Source organism: Haematobia irritans, chromosome 1 (genome assembly GCF_050003625.1).
Source record: "Haematobia irritans isolate KBUSLIRL chromosome 1, ASM5000362v1, whole genome shotgun sequence".
Lineage (NCBI taxonomy): Eukaryota > Metazoa > Arthropoda > Insecta > Diptera > Muscidae > Haematobia > Haematobia irritans.
The window spans coordinates 267,966,873-267,985,186 of NC_134397.1; the positions used below are offsets into that span (position 1 = coordinate 267,966,873).

General features: G+C 31.9%; 3 protein-coding genes across 3 annotated transcripts in view; 2 read left to right on the forward strand and 1 right to left on the reverse strand.

Annotated features, from left to right (window-relative positions):
* Positions 1–18,314, reverse strand: part of LOC142223090 (uncharacterized) — a 44,361-nt gene that overhangs the window by 13,486 nt on the left and 12,561 nt on the right. The window lies entirely within an intron of this gene.
* Positions 3,229–8,963, forward strand: LOC142219894 (uncharacterized). Its single transcript, XM_075288658.1, has 2 exons — positions 3,229–3,998; positions 7,871–8,963. The coding sequence occupies exons 1-2, from the start codon at positions 3,229–3,231 to the stop codon at positions 8,961–8,963; spliced, it is 1,863 nt and encodes a 620-aa protein (XP_075144773.1).
* Positions 13,909–17,400, forward strand: LOC142219895 (uncharacterized). Its single transcript, XM_075288659.1, has 2 exons — positions 13,909–14,693; positions 16,256–17,400. Exons 1-2 carry the CDS (start codon positions 13,909–13,911, stop codon positions 17,382–17,384), a joined length of 1,914 nt encoding a protein of 637 aa, XP_075144774.1. The 3' UTR covers positions 17,385–17,400.

Sequence of the window (18,314 nt, forward strand, 5' to 3'; positions counted from 1 at the left end):
AGTGAAATAGAGAGTTCACTTTTTTTTGAGTGTGTTTATAACTAAAAAATTTCGTGGAAGTGAAAAAGATGTGAGGGAAAATTCAATTAGCTAGAAAAATTTTTTTTGAGGTAGTCTTTATGAAATTGTTTTTACATCCTGGAAAAGAATAAACTTTTATTACAAAAAGTATATACTTTTCTTCCAAATACACTTCCTTTCAACGAAAATCAAATGAGAAACGAACTTTGTTTGTCTAAAATTTCGTTTGGGAGGAAAGAATTATTTTTTTGCGTGTATAAATCAACAATCAATACACAATTTGTGTGACATATATGTATGGTATGTATGTTTTTCATGATGTTTATATGCTTCTAATTAGGCAGACACATCCTTAAGCGGTAAGTAATTTTAATATGAAATAGTATTAATACCACTCACTATTTGCCTTTTTCCACAATTTCGAGCGATGTGAAAAATCAACATTAAGATCCTGAAACATTTTTAGGATGATCACATTACCTCTTTGTAAATTTACACTTTAGGACACGTCTTAGACTCATTCTAAAAGACACGCGCTGGGACAATTTAGCACGAGTACCCCAGAGACAGGTCCTCAGAAACCAGTTTCGGACAAACTCTTAGAAATCTGTTTCTTTTTGGGCATCCGAATCGCACCCAAAATTAAAAAAAAACTTTTGAAGTAGGTCGAACAATAGGTTATTTTGATAATATTATTTCAGTAAATGTGTAGATCCAATAAGATTTTAATATCAATAAATTACGACTATTAAAAAATTGGAGCACCGGTACCAGTTCTGTGATAGGTCCGTCGGTGGCAATTTGCGCCAATTTCCCGTCGGGACAATTCTCTTTTAACTTTGAGTTTTATGTACTTGTTTCTAGGGAACAAATTTAAATTTATGCGTTTTTCATCTTTTTTCTTCATGTGCTATCAAAGTCCTTTAAAATGTATTAACGATAACTTTATACTATGTTTCAAATAAAAAACGTATTAAGAATAAAGTATTGAACACTTTCTATCCTTTGTAGTCGAGATACCAAAAATCTACAAACAAAGTAGAATGTCGGACGGGGCCGACTATATCATACCACACTGAAAAAAAACATGTCCGGCTACAAAGATGTTGTCTTTACTTTAACAATTTTGGTATTGATTCCGAGCCAAAGAAGCGCAGAATTCAAGTAAGGATACGTTTAAGACACAGTTCTCTTTTAAATTTGGGTTTTGTGTACTTGAAGCAAATTTTAATTTTTCGCTTTTTTCTTCATATGCTATTAAAGTCCTTTAAAAACAAGTTAACGACAACTTTATTTTCCAAATTCAGACTCGACTTCCAGTACAAATTATGCTGTGTTTCAAGTAAAAACGTCTTTAAAATAAAGTGTTGGAAAACATGTCCTATTTTTGAACGATTTTTTGCTTTGTAGTCAAGATGCAATAATTTTAAAGAATTAATTTTCTGAATTATTAAAGTCAAGTTGACCTTAGCCCAAAAAATTTTTCTTTCATGTTATGATACCCACTTTTAAGTCAAATCACTTAATTATAAGGACAACACGACTTCAGTGAAAAGTTTATCGACTTTTGGACAAGGAAAAAACTTTATATTAGAGAAATGCGTCTTCTACGCTAAGCAAAATTTGCATTCGTATTTTAAGGACATGAAATCTTTGGCCTCACGACAATATTTTTTTCAGTGCATAAACAACACCAACAACAACACCTAAGCATTTGGGGGTATTATTAAAATAATTTTGGGTTGATGTTTCTAACCTCTATTCTATCCGTATTTAAGAAAATTAAACGGTGAATATTTATGGGATTTTTATCTAAATTTGAAATGAAATGCCTGTTATTTTCCAAATCCAAGAGGTGTTGTATTATACTGTGCTAAATTTGATCGGTTAATACATGGTGTATCCTAAAAACTAATAATTGATGATAAATACACTCTATTTCAGCCGTGTAGTTGCAGAGTAGTTTTGTTTTACCGAACAGGGCCGATGTTTTTAGTTTGGAAGAAAATAATTATTTGAGTGTGGGGTAATTGAACCCCTTGGAGAACGAAATTGCCGAAAAATGGCCACATTTCAAGAAGAAAATGCGATAAATTGGGCTTCGAACCAAAATATTTGCCCTATATACCATTTAGTAAACTTATTTCTGATCGTCATGAGATTTAGAGTCCATCTAATAATGTCCATCCGTTTGATGAAATTACGCGCAATTTTCATCAGTTGTTTTGGGCAATTTGAGATATAGGTTTAGTAAATTTGACATAGCTCCCAATTTCAATGACAACCAGAGAAGGAAAAAAATACCTCAAACATGTTTCTAGAGCACAATGTTATTTTTGGACTGGCAACATATAACATGTTTGTCGCAACCATGTTATTTTCTTAGAAGACATAATTTTTGGGACAAACATGTTCAATGTTTTCCGTCTAAAAATAACATTTTAATCTTGGAACATGTTTGGGGTGAACATATTCCTTGTATGCGTGTGTATAGGTCCGTAATTTAATATAGTCCTCATGTAAACCAATTTTATTGTGTTCACAGCAAAAATTACATGCTATATTTTAGACCTCAATAAGAAGATAATTTTTAATACAAATGTAAATTTCTTAAATTATCTCTCAATTATTGATTTTAGCTTAGGTTATATTTCCATATATCACTTCTTCTCCCCAGTACAACAGAATGTTAGGCACCAATTATAGAGAATAAATTCTCAGCACTACCTTTAAAAAGCTCTTTGAGTACAGGGTACCAATATTATTTGACATTTCCTTTATTTAATAGACCTTGTAAAATAAAGTTATTTGTTAATAGAATACTATCTTCAATGCAGTTATTTTTATACCCTCCATCATAGGATTATTTTTAGTTTTGTCCTGCTTTATATTATATTAATTATAAATAAACAATATAGCCCACTATAAAAGCCTTTAAAATCCTTATTAGATATAGTTTCGTTAGGTGTACGAATTACAATTGAAAAGGAAAATAATTGGAATATGAAATATTATGTGATTTGACACAAACATTAAGTAAACAATATTAGACAAATGTAAACATCTTTTAGCTCCATTACCACCCAACCTATAAGGTAAACGAAATTGCTAAAATCACGAAAATTATAAAATCCTGGCAAAAGTTACAGAACACAAATAGTTTTCATTTGCGTTCAAACAATAAAAGACGTAGCTCTCAATGGAGCCATGTTCCTCTTCTTGTACCTCATTATATTCGGAATTTGTTCGATGAGCACATGTAAATCGAGAAATGGAACAATAGATCAAAGTGAAAATATCTCTTGTGGCCAAATTGAAGATTGGTTAAACAAACCTTTAGCACATATATCTTCGTTGCATTTAAAATTGATATACAAAAATCACACCGATGACCTTGAAAATCCATATATCCAGTGGTTTTTACAACAAGCTCAAATTCCATATACCCTAAGCAATTATGAGTTAGAGAATAAAAATAGTATAATGCCATTAAAAAGTCCAATAAATAATGACGATTATGTTATTATAACGGAAATGGATGATTTACGTTCCACAATTCGATATTTCGCTCAAAGATCTGGAACATACTTTTATGTGGTAAAGGATAATATAGATCTCCAGGAACTCCAGGATATCTGTTATATCCTATGGACCAAACTTAGAATTCTACGGCAATATTTTCTAACAGTGAAGGGCATATTTATTTATGACCCATTTGTTTTACGTGAACAGGGAGAGTATGGAGAAATTATATCATATACGGGTGACTATGTTATGGAACACAGTTTATTCCACAATATGCGTGGTTATCCTTTGAGGATACAGATTTTTCAATCTGTCTACTCTAGGCCAGTGCTTAATCCTGTAACCAAAAAAATTGATTATGTGGAGGGTCTCGATGGTAGAGTAGCTGACATTTTGGAAAAGCAAATGAACTTTACAATGCATTTGTTAGATCCTGATCCAGACTATTTTGGGTATGTATGGCATATTTTTGAAGGGGGCATAAACTAACCACGTAATCAAAACTATTGGACTCAGTGATATAGAATGTGATAATTTGCATACACTCAAAAAAATGAACTCTCTATTTCAAAAAAGCCAATCTAACTTTATATTAGTTCATGGAATTATTACATATGGAGAATGTTTCCTTTACTCTAATATTTTTTTGCGTACGTTAGTTAAATGAACTAAAAAACGGGAAAAAATTATACATGAATGAAGTAAAAAGTTTTACTAAATTCGTACTTCTCACAAAATAGTTCATTATTTCTTTAAATTTGTAAATTTTACTATAAATGCATCCATCATGAACTTCGTATATCACTAAATACATTCTTGCTATTTTGAACTCCAATTTTTTCTTTCAAATTACAAAATTTTCTTTAACAAGTGAAAAAAATTAATTATGTCTAATAAATTTTCTTGAATTTTCGTGCGTTTGTAAAAAGGTTTAGTTAAATTTTTCTAAAAATATTAAACATTTTCTAAAATTAACTAAATGTTTTCTTCCTCATGGTTTCACTGTTTCTTCAGTGTATGTATGTTATGTATCCTTGGAATTTACCACAAAGCTTATCGAAGTGCACATAAAAATTTTTGAACTAATATAAAGGTTATGCAACCTAAAATTGAAGATATACACAAAATTATGGATTCAAGTAAAGAAATTTTAAAAGAAAGTTGTTATATTCGTTTTAAATATTTTTATACCATCCACCATAGGATGGGGGTATATTAACTTTGTCATTCCGTTTGTAACACATCGAACTATTGCTCTAAGACCCCATAAAGTATATATATTTTGGGTCGTGGTGAAATTCTGAGTCGATCTGAGCATGTCCGTCCGACTGTTGAAATCACGCTAACTTCCGAACGAAACAAGCTATCGACTTGAAACTTGGCACAAGTAGTTGTTATTGATGTAAGTCGGATGGTATGGCAAATTGGCCATATCGGTCCACTTTTACGTATAGCCCCCATATAAACGGACCCCCAAATTTAGCTTGCGATTGCTCTAAGAGAAGCAAATTTCATCCGATCCGGCTGGTATTTGGTATATGATGTTAGTATATGGTCTCTAACAACTATGCAAAAATTGGTCCACATCGGTCCATAATTACATATGGCCCCCATATAAACCGATCCCCCGATTTGGCTTGCGGAGCCTCTAAGAGGAGCAAATTTCATCCGATCCGGTTGAAATTTGGTACATGGTGTTAGTATATGGTATCTAATGACCATGCAAAAATTGGTCCACATCAGTCCATAATTATATATAGCCCACATATAAACCGATTTGACTTGCGGACACTCTTAAGAGAAGCAAATTTCATCCGATCCGGCTAAAATTTGGTACATGGTGTAAGTATATGGTCTCTAATGACCGCTGAAAAATACGAATTTTTTGACCAAAAAGTTTGGCGGCACGTGTTAACGTCGTTTAATCGGGCTCAAATTTTGGCTATCCCAATATCTGGAAAGGGGATTCGTCTTGTGGGGTTGAGGCGAATGCTCCTAGTGGCACCAGGTCGCGTTTTCGAAGCTAAAGGCTGGCCTAACTCGGTTTGACTCAGAGTTACAACAATTTTTTTCATAACATAAATTTTTAAGGACAAAATAAGCTATCGTTTGTGATAGCTTATGTGCGTGTTTTTATTTACCATTCTCGAGTTATGGCTCAATACGTCAACTTTTTGACCAAAACATTCGGATTAGTTTTGTGGGGTTAAGGCGAACAAGATTCCGACGTTTTTTTTTTTGATATTTTGAATATTTGGATTAAAGATGAACATTTTTCAAATATAGAATAAGAAGATACATTTCGTGGATTTTACATCTTTGGGTTATAATTTGGAGTTTTTAAATGACATTTGTAAGTTAAAACTTTGTCAATATATCAAAAAAAAAAAGATAATGAAAGTTTTATAAATGAGATATAAAAAAAATGAAAGTCCTATAAATGAGATTTCTATCTCAATTTTAATCTTACAGGGCCTACACTGAAAAAAATATTGTCGTGGGGTCAAAGATTTCATGTCTTTAAAATACGAATGCAAATTTTGCTTGGCATAGAAGACGCATTTCTCTAGTATAAAGTTTTTTTCCTTGACCAAAGGTCGATAAACTTTTCAATGAAGTCGTATTGTCCTTATAATTAAGTGATTTGATTTAAAAATGGATATCATAACATGAAAGAAAAAATGTTTGGGCTAAGGTCAACTTGACTTTAAAAATTTAGAAAAAATCTTTAAATTTAATGAAATTGTCTTTAAACTTGTTGTCTTTTTGCATCTTGACTACAAAGCAAAAAATCGTTCAAATATAGGACATGTTTTTCAAAACTTTATTTTAAAGAAGTTTTTTACTTCAAACATAGCATAATTTCTACTGGAAGTCGAGTCCTAATTTGGAAAATAAAGTTGCCGTTAACTCGTTTTTAAAGGACTTTGATAGCATATGAAGAAAAAAAGCTGAGAAAGCGAAAAATTAAAATTTGCTTCCTAGAAGCAAGTACACAAAACCTAAATTTAAAAGAGAATTGTGTCTTAAAAGTATCCTTACTTGTATTCTCCGCTTCTTTGGCTCGGAATCAATACCAAATTTTTTAAAGTAAAGACAAAATCTTTTTTCAGTGTAGATTCAATGCGAGATAGCTCTAAAACTAATGTGAGATAAATTTTTAATTTTACAGGACCTAGATTCAATAGCTCTACAATTAAAACATTCGTTTTTTTAATAAGTTACATGTTTGGCTCGAAATAAATACCAAAATCCTTAAGAGAAAGTTCAAATCCTTGGATCAAAGTAAACTTTTGTTTTACTGATGATATCGAAACTAACCGTTTTAAGCTTTAGCAAAGGAAAAGTAAAATGATGGTATTAGTTGATAGAGTGAAAGTCTACCTTTTTTCGGAAGCTTTGAGTGTAATTCATAGTGGATTTAGTGAATTCATAGAATTTATTCCTATAATAAGTTGATAGTTTCGCTGGAAGTAGAGGATGCTGCACTAAAAATATTATTATAAGCACAAATATGCCTTTAAATATGAATACCACTTTTGCGTAGCATACAAGGATTTTTTATTTTACCAAAAGTCGACAAACTTTTCTAAGGACTAAACGACTTCAAAATGGGTTTCTTGACATAAAAGAAATTTCTGTGAGGTCACCTTGAAATATTATAGAAATCGTCCTTAAGTTTGAAGATTTTTTTGTAACTTGACTACAAAGACGTTATTTTAAAGACGCTTTTTACCCAAAACATAATTTTTGCTTATTGTCGAATTTAAATTTGGAACTATAAGATTTTGGTAAAAAGTTTATAAAGGACTTTTGTACATGACGAAAAAAACCGAAAATAAAACTTATAAATTAAGATTTATGTCCAAGTTTCAAATCGCAAAACCTAAATTTAGGTGTACATTTCGATTGTTTCGCTCGTAATGAATACCAAACTCATTAAAGTAAAGACAAAATCTTTGGAACCGAGTACGTTTTTTTTCCAGTGTGATGAGGAATGTTTTCTTTCTTTCTAATCAATTTGACAAACATTTCCTTAATCTGTTGCGCAACTAACTTGATACATGAGAACTTTATACTAATTTCAATATTATAGAAAATAGATGTAAAGATGGAGTGCTTAATCAAGAAATAAATTTTGTATCTATGTACCGCTTCCCCCATTGTGGTGCCTGTAAAATTCACTTGGCCTATATCATAAAATTACTTGATTCAATTAATATATCGTCGTTGTGTTACGAAAAATTTCATTGCTATGAAATATGAAAATATTACATCTAGCCACACAATATAATTGAATGCATGCCTCATTTACTCATTACAGAGAACGTTTGCCGAACGGATCCTACAATGGTGCCATTGGAGGCATAATTGACAATACTGTTGACATATGTCTGACTGGTTTCTTTGTCAAGGACTATTTTACCAGAGATATTTCATTTTCGGTTGCCATGTACGAAGATCAACTATGCATTTATACTCGCAAGGCTCAACGTGTTCCCGATTATTTGCTACCAATTTTTGCTGTACACTACAATGTATGGATTGGATTTATTGTTATAGCATTTTTTCTCTCCGTTGTATGGGCCTTACTACGATTTTTAATACTTTTCTTGAAAATTCATCGCCATGACACATTATCCCATCATTTACGGAAACCTTTCAAAATTCAATATATTCGAATATTAATTGATACTTGGGTGGCTTGGGTCCGGGTGAGTTTGAATGAATATCCCGTATTTCATTCGGAAAAAGTATTGGTGGTATCATTGTGCTTGGTCAGTGTGATATTTGGAGCAATATTTGAATGCAGTTTGGCTTCTAGCCATATTGAACCGTTGTATTTTAAGGATATTAATACATTGCAAGAATTGAATAACACCGGATTACCGATTTTCTACCGCCATGCCTCGATGAAAGATGATTTATTTGTGGGTGAAACTTCATTGTTGTTTGCCAGTTTGAATGCCAAAACCATTCATAAGCCTGATCGAAAATATAATATTTTAGAGGAGATCGTAGATAAGGGTCTAACCACCGGTGTGAATCGATTCAATAGCCTCATGTTGGAGTCTTTGGATTTGATTATAAGTAAAAGAATTTGGATTATTCCCGAATTTCCTAAACGTTATAGCATATCGTATGTATGGCATCACGGTGCACCATGGGAAGAGACACTGAATGAAATGCTTTTGAAATTCTCACAAGCTGGAATTATAGTAAAATTTGAACGAGATATGAAAATAGAAACTGAAATAAATCTAATAAAACGTGAAATTCTTGAGCGTGATGTGACATTCCGAATTTTAACAGTACGAGATTTACAGTTGGCGTTTTATGTGGTAACTATTGGAAATATGATGGCTTTAATAACATGGATCCTTGAGAAGGTTTTGTATTCTCTTAATAATCGCTAATATTTCACTTTCGATGTTTGCCTTGTGACTAAATAAAGAATAAATTGTATATGTATGTGAATATAGCGTTAGTTGTTGTTTGTATTATTTACACTCAAAAAAATTACCTCAAAATAAGGATAGTTTGAGGAAGCAAACCAAATTTAAATATTGGTGTTATAAAATTAATTTATGTGAAAAATGTTATTTAGGAGTTAGTTCAGAAATCCAAATTACAAATCCGAGAAGGCTTTGTTAAACTGTCAGTTAACAAAATGTAACTTTAACAGAAAAATGTTTACCAGTTGAGTTCCATGAAAATAGGTGTGTTCCTTTACTTTACTCGTAGTAAAAAGTAGTAAAAGAGAGAAATATTGAAAATCCTCTCAGATTTCTATATTTGTTAAATGTACAGGAACGAAAATATAGTAAAAATTGTAAAAATGTCAAATAAAAAACAAAAGAAGCATTGTGATTTGAATAAATATTTTTAAAACATGTAGGTAAATTAAATACTTTTATACCGAAATTTTTTGACAAATGGCAGATTTTTTGCAGGAAACTTTGAAATCCTTATTACGATAGAAAAAAGCTATGGTTTTTACTTTGTTATAAAAAGTACTCCTTTTGCAAAATTTTTAATCAAAGTAAAACTCTGGCTTCTGGGCTATAAAGTAGAGTAATAGCGCATATTATCAGTATGTTATAAGGTGGGGTTTTTCATTCCGTTTGTAACACATAAAAATAACGAATTCTGAAAGTATATATAGTCTTGATCAGGGAGAAATTATAAGACGATGTCTCTCTGTCTGGCTATCTGTTGTAATCAGGCTACTTCCTTCAATAATGAACCTATAGTGCTGAAATTTTAACAGACACGTTTTTCTTCTACATGCAGGTCAATTTTGAAGATGGGACTACTTCGGCCTAAGTTTCGATTTTGCTTCCATATGAACCGACCCCGAATTGGGGTCTGCATGACATAGACATTAAAACTTTTATCCGATTTGCATGAAATTCAAAACGTAGAGGTACTTTTGGTCCATTAAAGGGTGTGCCGAATTTGGTGTGAGTCGGTCAATGTTTTGGTACTTTTTTCGAAGCGAGTGGTATTGGTTCGGCATTGTTTTGAAATTCCAAATTGTGGAGTCTACACGTTAAATCTAAAGCACAAAAATGTGCACAAAATTTTCCTCCAGAATACGTAGAATTTTATAAGGAATGTATTCCTTCTAGACTCAAAATACAGACCCCACTTTGTTCAAATTTTGCAAAAAAATAAATCGTAAGGCCCTATCTCGCAAATATTAGATATATTCGCACACATACACAATCTTTTTATGGTAGTTTATAAGTTCTATCCAGCAAAGCAAAAATGATGAAAATCGGTGCATAATTGCGCGTTTGCCAAGTAACACTAAATTGCATACATCCGAGGTGTCCAACTTCCAACGTCTATAGACCAGCCCGTGAATCCACTAGGGACCTACAAACCTCTAAATATAGAGAAAAACATTTCAGCTTTGGCACAAAGAAAAAATTATGATGATATCTTAATCCATTAAAATGTTACAGATTTATTTCCAAAAAAATCGATTTGGAACTACTTTAGTTTGGAAAATTTGAAAACAAATAATTATTTTTGTCATGACATATCTACAACTTTTACTCGAAAGAATTTGTCGAGTAACTTGTAGTAAAAAAATTTTAAAAGAGACATGTATTTTGACATTGTTCTCTTAAAATTGTTTACTACGTTTACTATTTTTTGGGGTTGAGGAACGGTTTCTAGTAAAAACTAGTAAAAGTAGTAACTAGTAGTACGTAAAGGAACACAACTAATGGAGGTAAACCAATGTACTTTGGAGATATATGTCATCTTGCCTATATATTCCATATTAACCGGATATTTGCAATTGAGTTTCTGTTAATTGGCAGTTAAAGTCTAACTAAAAATAAAGACATTTTTAGCCTATTTTTTAAAGCATTTTACTTAGATCCAAAGGTTTTGAACTTTACTTAAGGGTTTTGTAATTGATTACCAACGATTCTACAAATCGTTGTATAAAATTTAAATAAGTATTCAAGTCTCATTTATGCATTCTATTACATTCTTATTTTCTCATTTAAAATTGCTATTCATCTGGAATTAAATGTAACTAAAAAATCCAAATTATAACAGATAGTTAAAAAATTCTAAAATCAAGGTTGACGATTCTTAAAAATAAATCGTAGCCTATATTTAAGTCTTTTTGTTCCTTAAGCTAAAGATTCCAAATCGCATTTAATTTAACGATTAGTCTCTTAAATCAAAAAGGGAGTACTTTACATTAAGAAGCGATTCTTAAGTAAAATTTCAAAGAGTAGTGTCCTAAGTTTGAAGGAATAAAACTTTAAAACAAAAATTATAAACCTTATATTAGTTAAAATATATTGTTTATATCCACCACTATCACAATGGACTGAATAGTCTAAGTGAGCCTGAATCTTAATCGGGCTGCCACTTTAACCTAACCTTTATATCCACCACTATAGAATGCAGAAATATCGATTTCCGACTATATAAAGTATATATATTCTTGATCAGAGAGAATTTCTAAAACCATATAGCCATGTCGTCTGTCTGTCTGTTGTAATCAACCTACATAATGGTGCTTTCGTGCTGAAATTTTGCAAATATTCGTTTTTGTTTGCAGGGAGACCAAGTTCGAAGATGAGCTATATTGGTTCAGGTTTTGATAAAGCCCCCATATAAACCGGTACACTACAACTAGGTGTACCAAATATGGTGTGAATCGGTCCATGTTTTGGCAAATCTCCAATAAAGACCTATCTCCAGATTTTACTTCTTGGGTTTCTATAAGCTGCAATTTTTATACGATTTTCCTGAAAATTGATATCTAAAAGTATTTTAGGACCATAAGTAGGCCGTATATCGCTCCATGTTTCTGTATAGCGACTTCTTAGGCTTTTAGAAGCCGGAATTATTATCCGGTTTTGCTGAAACTTGGTATCTCGAGGTAGTTTAGGCCTACAAAAAACTTTGTGCCAAATTTGGTTATTATCAGACCATTTTGTGTCAAACCTCTATATAGACCAGGTCGGCGCGCTATATATAACTACGAGCCGATATGGATCAATTTTTGTGCGATTGGTGATCGGTTTAACTGGGGGCTATATGTAACTATAGACCGAGACAGACCAATTTTAACATGGTCGTTAGCGGCCATATACTAGCACAATGTACCAAATTTTAACCGGATCGGATGATTTTTGCTCCTCCAAAAGGCTCCGGAGGTCTAATCTGGGGATCGGTTTATATGGGGCCTTTATATAATTATGGACCAATTTTTGCATGGTTGTTAAAGACCATATACTTACACCACGTATCAAATTTCACCCGGATCGGATGACATTTGCTTCTCTAAGAGGGTCCGCAAGCCAAATCTGGGCTATACGTAAGTGTGATCCGATACGACCCATTTCCAACACCATCCGACCTACATCAATAAAAAATACTTATGCCAAGTTTCAAGTCGATAGCTTATTCCGTTCGGACGTTAGCGTGATTTCAACAGACGGACGGACGGACGGACGTTGCCAGATCAATTCAGAATTTCGATGTGCTATAAACGGATGTGCTATAAACGGAATGACAAAGTTAATATACCCCCATCCTAATTAATTTGATCATCAGTTTAACAGCGTTTGTAATAATGTTTCTTATTAAGTCAAAAATTTTTTTTCAGTGCACTTAAAAAAATTGTAGTCTTTACCGTAAGCTTTAAAGGTATAGTTTTTTTTCTTCGTATAAATAATGTTTGCGTTAACGTTAAACTCGATTTTATGTATTTACCAGGAGAAATGCGCATACGAACTTCTTTAAAACGAATATAATAACACCCTTTGAAGTAAAAAGTTTCCACCTCATAGAAATATATACTTAATTAAGTATACTTTGACTAACTTTGACTTAAAATCCTGCTCAGAATATGTTAGTTATTAAAATATTAAAGCTAAAATTAAATTTGAGTTCAAACAATACTTGTTATTGTTTCGCAACAAAATTCTAAAATTATAACATATAAACCCGAATTTGTGACAAGCATCTAATGATTGTCTATAAACATTTTTTTGATTTCCTTTAAAAATATTAGCGGCGAAAGACAACTTGTTTTGTCTAAAATTTCGTTCTTTCATTACATTTACGCTGTTTTTGGCCCATTTCTTCCACAATAAAAAGACATCAGTTTCTATAATATTGAATAATTGTTTCAGATCTATTGAAGACAAGTCGAATTTGGAATGAGTGGATACCCATTTCCTAGTTGAATCGTCTAACTCTTTCTCAAGGTTTTAGTCAAGAAAAATATCTCCACACCCAAAGAAAAAATACTTTCCTCGGGAACACAAGATAATTGATGACAAGTGACGTAATATTTGTCTCGAATCTTAAAAATTTTTAGAGACAAAAGAACACTTCATTTGTCTAAGCTTTCGTTCCTGAGAAAAGAAAACTGTTCTTTTTGGTGCATTAAATAATTTTGAAGGCAAGGAATCTTTGCGCATATAATAATAATTTTTTCAGTGTTATTTATTTTTCTGCAATTATTATAGACCCGATTTGTTATTATTCAATATGACATTGACACCTGGTATTATTGAGAGTTTTCACATAGGAATTCATTAAATAATGCCCATGAATGTAGCCTAATTCATGGGAATAAGTTCTAATAATTGAGCTAATGTAAACACAATATCCAAATGATAATTATATTATATGATATAGCAAAAATATAATTGTTATGACAGAATGGTAAACATCTTGCGAAGTTCAATTCCCACATAAGGGACACATTTCATGTAATATTGCCAAATTTCGGCATTTATAAAAGCTAGACGCTATATTAGGTATCAATTTAGTATTTCAGAAATTGTTTACAGTATAATAGGCCAGTGAATTACAATGATTTTCTTCTACATCTGGTCCGGGTTATTTCTGTGTTTTGTGCTTACAGTCAAATGTAAGGCCTTGCACAACATACACACATCTGAAGACAATGAAGAAATATCTCAAGATCTCATAGAATTATGGCTGAAGAAACCTATACACGATATACCCTATCTGCAGATGATGTTACGCTCATCACAATATCAAAAGGACATTGATAATGTTTATATCAAATGGTTTTTGAGGCAAACATTAATTCCAATTACTTTACAACTGTATACATTTGAAAACATTCACTCATCCGCTACTACAACGACGCCCAATGATCCTAGTAGTTATATAATTATGAGCAGCATAAGTGATTTTCGTCGTGCATCCCAGTATTTTGCCCAGAAGTTCGGAATATATTTTTTCATCATGGAGGATGAAGATGTCGATATTAAAGAATTGCGAAACATTTGCCATCAATTGTGGACAAATTTTCAAATTTATAAAAATTTTCTTCTAACGAAAAATGGTATTTTAATATATGATCCATTTGCCCAAAACGAAAATGGAGAATATGGACAAATTATAAGCTATACCGGAGAGCAATCTATGGAACGAACTTTGTTTTACAATATGCGTGGTTATCCTCTACGTGTGCAAATGTTCAAATCGGTATACTCCAAACCCATTGTGGATCCTATTACAAAAAAAGTCATATTTGTTTATGGAGTTGATGGCAGAGTAGCAGATCTTTTGCAGGAACGTTTAAATTTTACCATGAATCTATTGGATCCCGATCCGGATTATTTTGGGTATGTAAATTATACATCAAATAAGTAATATACAAAATACACTTATAGATAAATGAAAAGGTTAGTAACAGCAAACAAAAAGGTTGTTGCTTTAATAGGATTTTGTGTGCTGAATATGGGAAGCAGTTCAGAAATAGCTAAAACACCTTACTTACTTGTGCTCTTTTCTATAATAAATTATCCTTGTTTAGTTCAACAACGTAAGATTGGTGATTACACTAGGAACCGGATATAAATACATCTCATATAAGAAAAATTCATATAAGAATGTTTAGCAAAACGCCATGAATTTTTGGTGTTTTTTTTTTTTTTTTGGTAGGAAGATATTTCGTATAAGAAAAACGTGTAGAAATGAACTGATAAAAGAACAATTTGGCAATAACGCCTGATAACATTTCTATTAAATATGTAACTCCTATAAGAAAATTTGGTTATGGCATGGTACCTTTTCAGTATAAATTTTTTGACGGCCTCACAATGAAGCAATAACAGTACCAATGAACTAACAAAGCAGTGGTGCAATGTTTAACATGCCCGCCTTTCATACAACGTGTCATGGTCCTAGTATGGACCGAGGTTTTTTTTTTTTTTGAATTTCCTATATCCGTTATCTACTGTAGTTGCTAGCATTCAATATCAAATTAAGTAGTCCCGAATGACCCTGTTTTATTAAAAATTCATTTGATTCAATAAATGTTCTAATTAATATAAAAATTAATCACGAAAATTTATTGTATCAAATAATTTGATTTTTGTGATGGAGAGTTTTTGACGATTTTTCCCTGGTTGATTCCTACGATCAAAGTCAAACAAAAATATTTTTTTATTTAAATTGTTAAGAAACAAGAATGAAATTATTCTACATATTATTACAATTTTCATACGAGTTTATTCAATATGAAGATTAAGGAATTGGTATTATTAAGTTATTGAAAAGAATACCAATCAGATACCAATCTACACAAGCCTGACTATACACATGTTTCATTGTTGGTTAATTCGAAAATCCATAGCCTTTAGTATACTCGTTTTTTTTTTTGATAAATTTTATCAAAATTTTGAAAGCAAACAAAAAAACAAAACACGAAGTCTGCAATTAAAAATAGTTCCTGGCTTTGCAGAAAAGAACTGTTAAATTACAGTAATTCGTCTGCTAAAAACAACATTCAGTGTGTGTTATTAATAAAAATATATTTCTATTGGTAGTGTATTAGAAAAGTGCCGATTTATTTTCCAATGTTATCTCCATGATCCAGCAATATCACAGCTATTAACTCGTCTAAAAACACCCTTTACGAGGGCAGCAAAATAGTGCCAGACCAGGAGTATCTTCTCATTCGATTGATATTTGTTTTGGGAAGCAAGAGTCCTTGGATTTTTTCTCTTAATCTTTCGTGGTAGCCGTTTTTAGGTACCTGCATGTCATAAACTCTTTTTTGTCAGTTGGCATCGAAGAACAATCAAACGGCGAAGATAAGCTATTATCGGAACATCTTCCCGTATGCTATCCATTTAATTTCCATTTAATGAACTTTACATATTTCATTTTTCTTTCTTTTCAGCGAACGAGCACCCAATGGATCATATAATGGGGTCATAGGATCTGTTATAAAAAACGAATTGGATTTATGTATAACTGGATTTTTCGTAAAGGATTATATGGTACCAGAATTAGAATTTTCAGTGGCGGTTTACGATGACAAACTTTGTATCTATACAGCCAAGGCGGAAAAAATACCCCAATCCATATTACCTATACTCTCGGTGGGCTATCAATTGTGGTCATGCTTTATTGTGACAGCTTTTATATGTTCGTTAATATGGACCATATTGCGTTGTATGAATTTACATTTGAAGATATCACCTGGCGGTATAAATGAACCTGTCGCAGCTCAAATGGAATCGAAAAAAAGTTTTCGATGGCAATTCATAAGAATTGTTATTGACACATGGGTGGTGTGGGTGCGTGTCAATATAAATCGATATCCACCATTCAGTTCAGAGAAAATCTTCGTAGCAACGTTGTGCTTGATAAGTGTTATTTTTGGAGCTATTTTTGAGTCCAGTTTAGCTACTGTTTACATTCATCCTTTATACCACAAGGATATCCATACAATGGCGGATCTGGATAAAAGTGGTCTACATGTAATCTACAAGTACTCTTCGATGGGAGATGATCTATTTTTCAGTGAAACATCACCTCTATTTGCAAGTCTCAGTAAAAAATTAAGGCACCTGAAAAATCTAGATGCAGATGTTTTAAAAGATGTGGCCGAACACGGTGGCAAAGCAAGTGTATCTCGTTACACAACATTGACATTGGAATACCTACATTATATTATAAACAAAAGGGTATGGGTAGTACCCGAATGTCCCAAATACTACACAATCTCCTATGTGTGGCACAAACATGCTCCATGGGATAATGCAGTCAATCAATTGCTGTTATGGATACAGGCCAATGGTTTGGTTACAAAGTTCATAAGGAATATGCAGACTGATGTGGATATAACAATATCTTCCCGAATTACCATTAAACTGACTGAAGAGTTTAAGGTTCTAACTATCAAAGATTTACAGCTGGCGTTTTATGTAATTTTTGTTGGTTCTTTAATGGGTTTAATATCTTTTGGGGTTGAAAGCAGGAAGAGGCGGAGCAGCGCTAAAACAACAATGGTTAAGTGGGGTTAGCACATTAACACTGTTCAATGAATAGAGGTCAAAAGATTGTATATCACTAACCAAGAAGGAAAAACAAAACGGAAAACTTGTGACAAATTTGGCCCAAAATTTCCTTTGTTTGTCGTCGATTGGGGATCTGTTGACCAAAACAATAGAACTTTGATTTATTTAGCCCTAGTTATATTGTCACAATTGTATTGGCTAAATCAAACAGAAATGAAAAATCAACAAGAGATAGAAATCTCCTTAGGTACATAAGCGAAAATTGACAGTGGTTTATAGACGACAAATTTCACCATACATTTATTTTTAATACTCACAGTATTTGACTTAAGTAAAAATATAAAATTTAAATAAAAATATTAAATAGAAATTTTGTTTCTCTTAGGGTCTGTTCGAAACTGAAACTTTTTACTAGCATTGGTAAAAATGTGACGTAAATCGAGGTGAGTATAATTTCACTAGCCCAAGGGGCTAGTAAGAAATTTAACATTTGTTGAAAATTCTTGACATTTACGACATCACTAGGCTTGACATGTTTTGATTATATCAAAACAATCAGAAATTAGTTTTATTTTTTAAAGAAATGAGTACACCAAATTAGCAACTGTTTTTCACCATAGTAATTTGATATCTCACCATAGTAAAAAGTTTCGGTTTCGAACAGGCCCTTATATTCAATATGAGATTAATACCAAAAGTTTGTAACTAAACTAAACAATATTACAAATGCCGATAAAAAGTAAAAAGTAAATATTTTTCGAGAAATTTAAGAAATTTTTTAGACATAATTTTTTTTCAATTTTTAAAGAACATTTCATATTTTATGAACCAACAATTTGCAATTAGAAATTGCAAAAATATCAAAAACTGTGCATTTTTGCTAAAATTTACAAATTTTGAGAAAATCTGAACTATAATAGTAGAAAAATCTTTTTT

Excerpts from the sequence above, each read along its gene's own strand:
- LOC142219894 (XM_075288658.1), top strand. The coding sequence starts at position 3,229 with ATGTTCCTCTTCTTGTACCTCATTATATTCGGAATTTGTTCGATGAGC. Across the intron at positions 3,999-7,870 it reads CCTGATCCAGACTATTTTGG|AGAACGTTTGCCGAACGGAT; the intron begins GTATGTATGGCA and ends TACTCATTACAG.
- LOC142219895 (XM_075288659.1), top strand. The coding sequence starts at position 13,909 with ATGATTTTCTTCTACATCTGGTCCGGGTTATTTCTGTGTTTTGTGCTT. Across the intron at positions 14,694-16,255 it reads CCCGATCCGGATTATTTTGG|CGAACGAGCACCCAATGGAT; the intron begins GTATGTAAATTA and ends CTTTCTTTTCAG.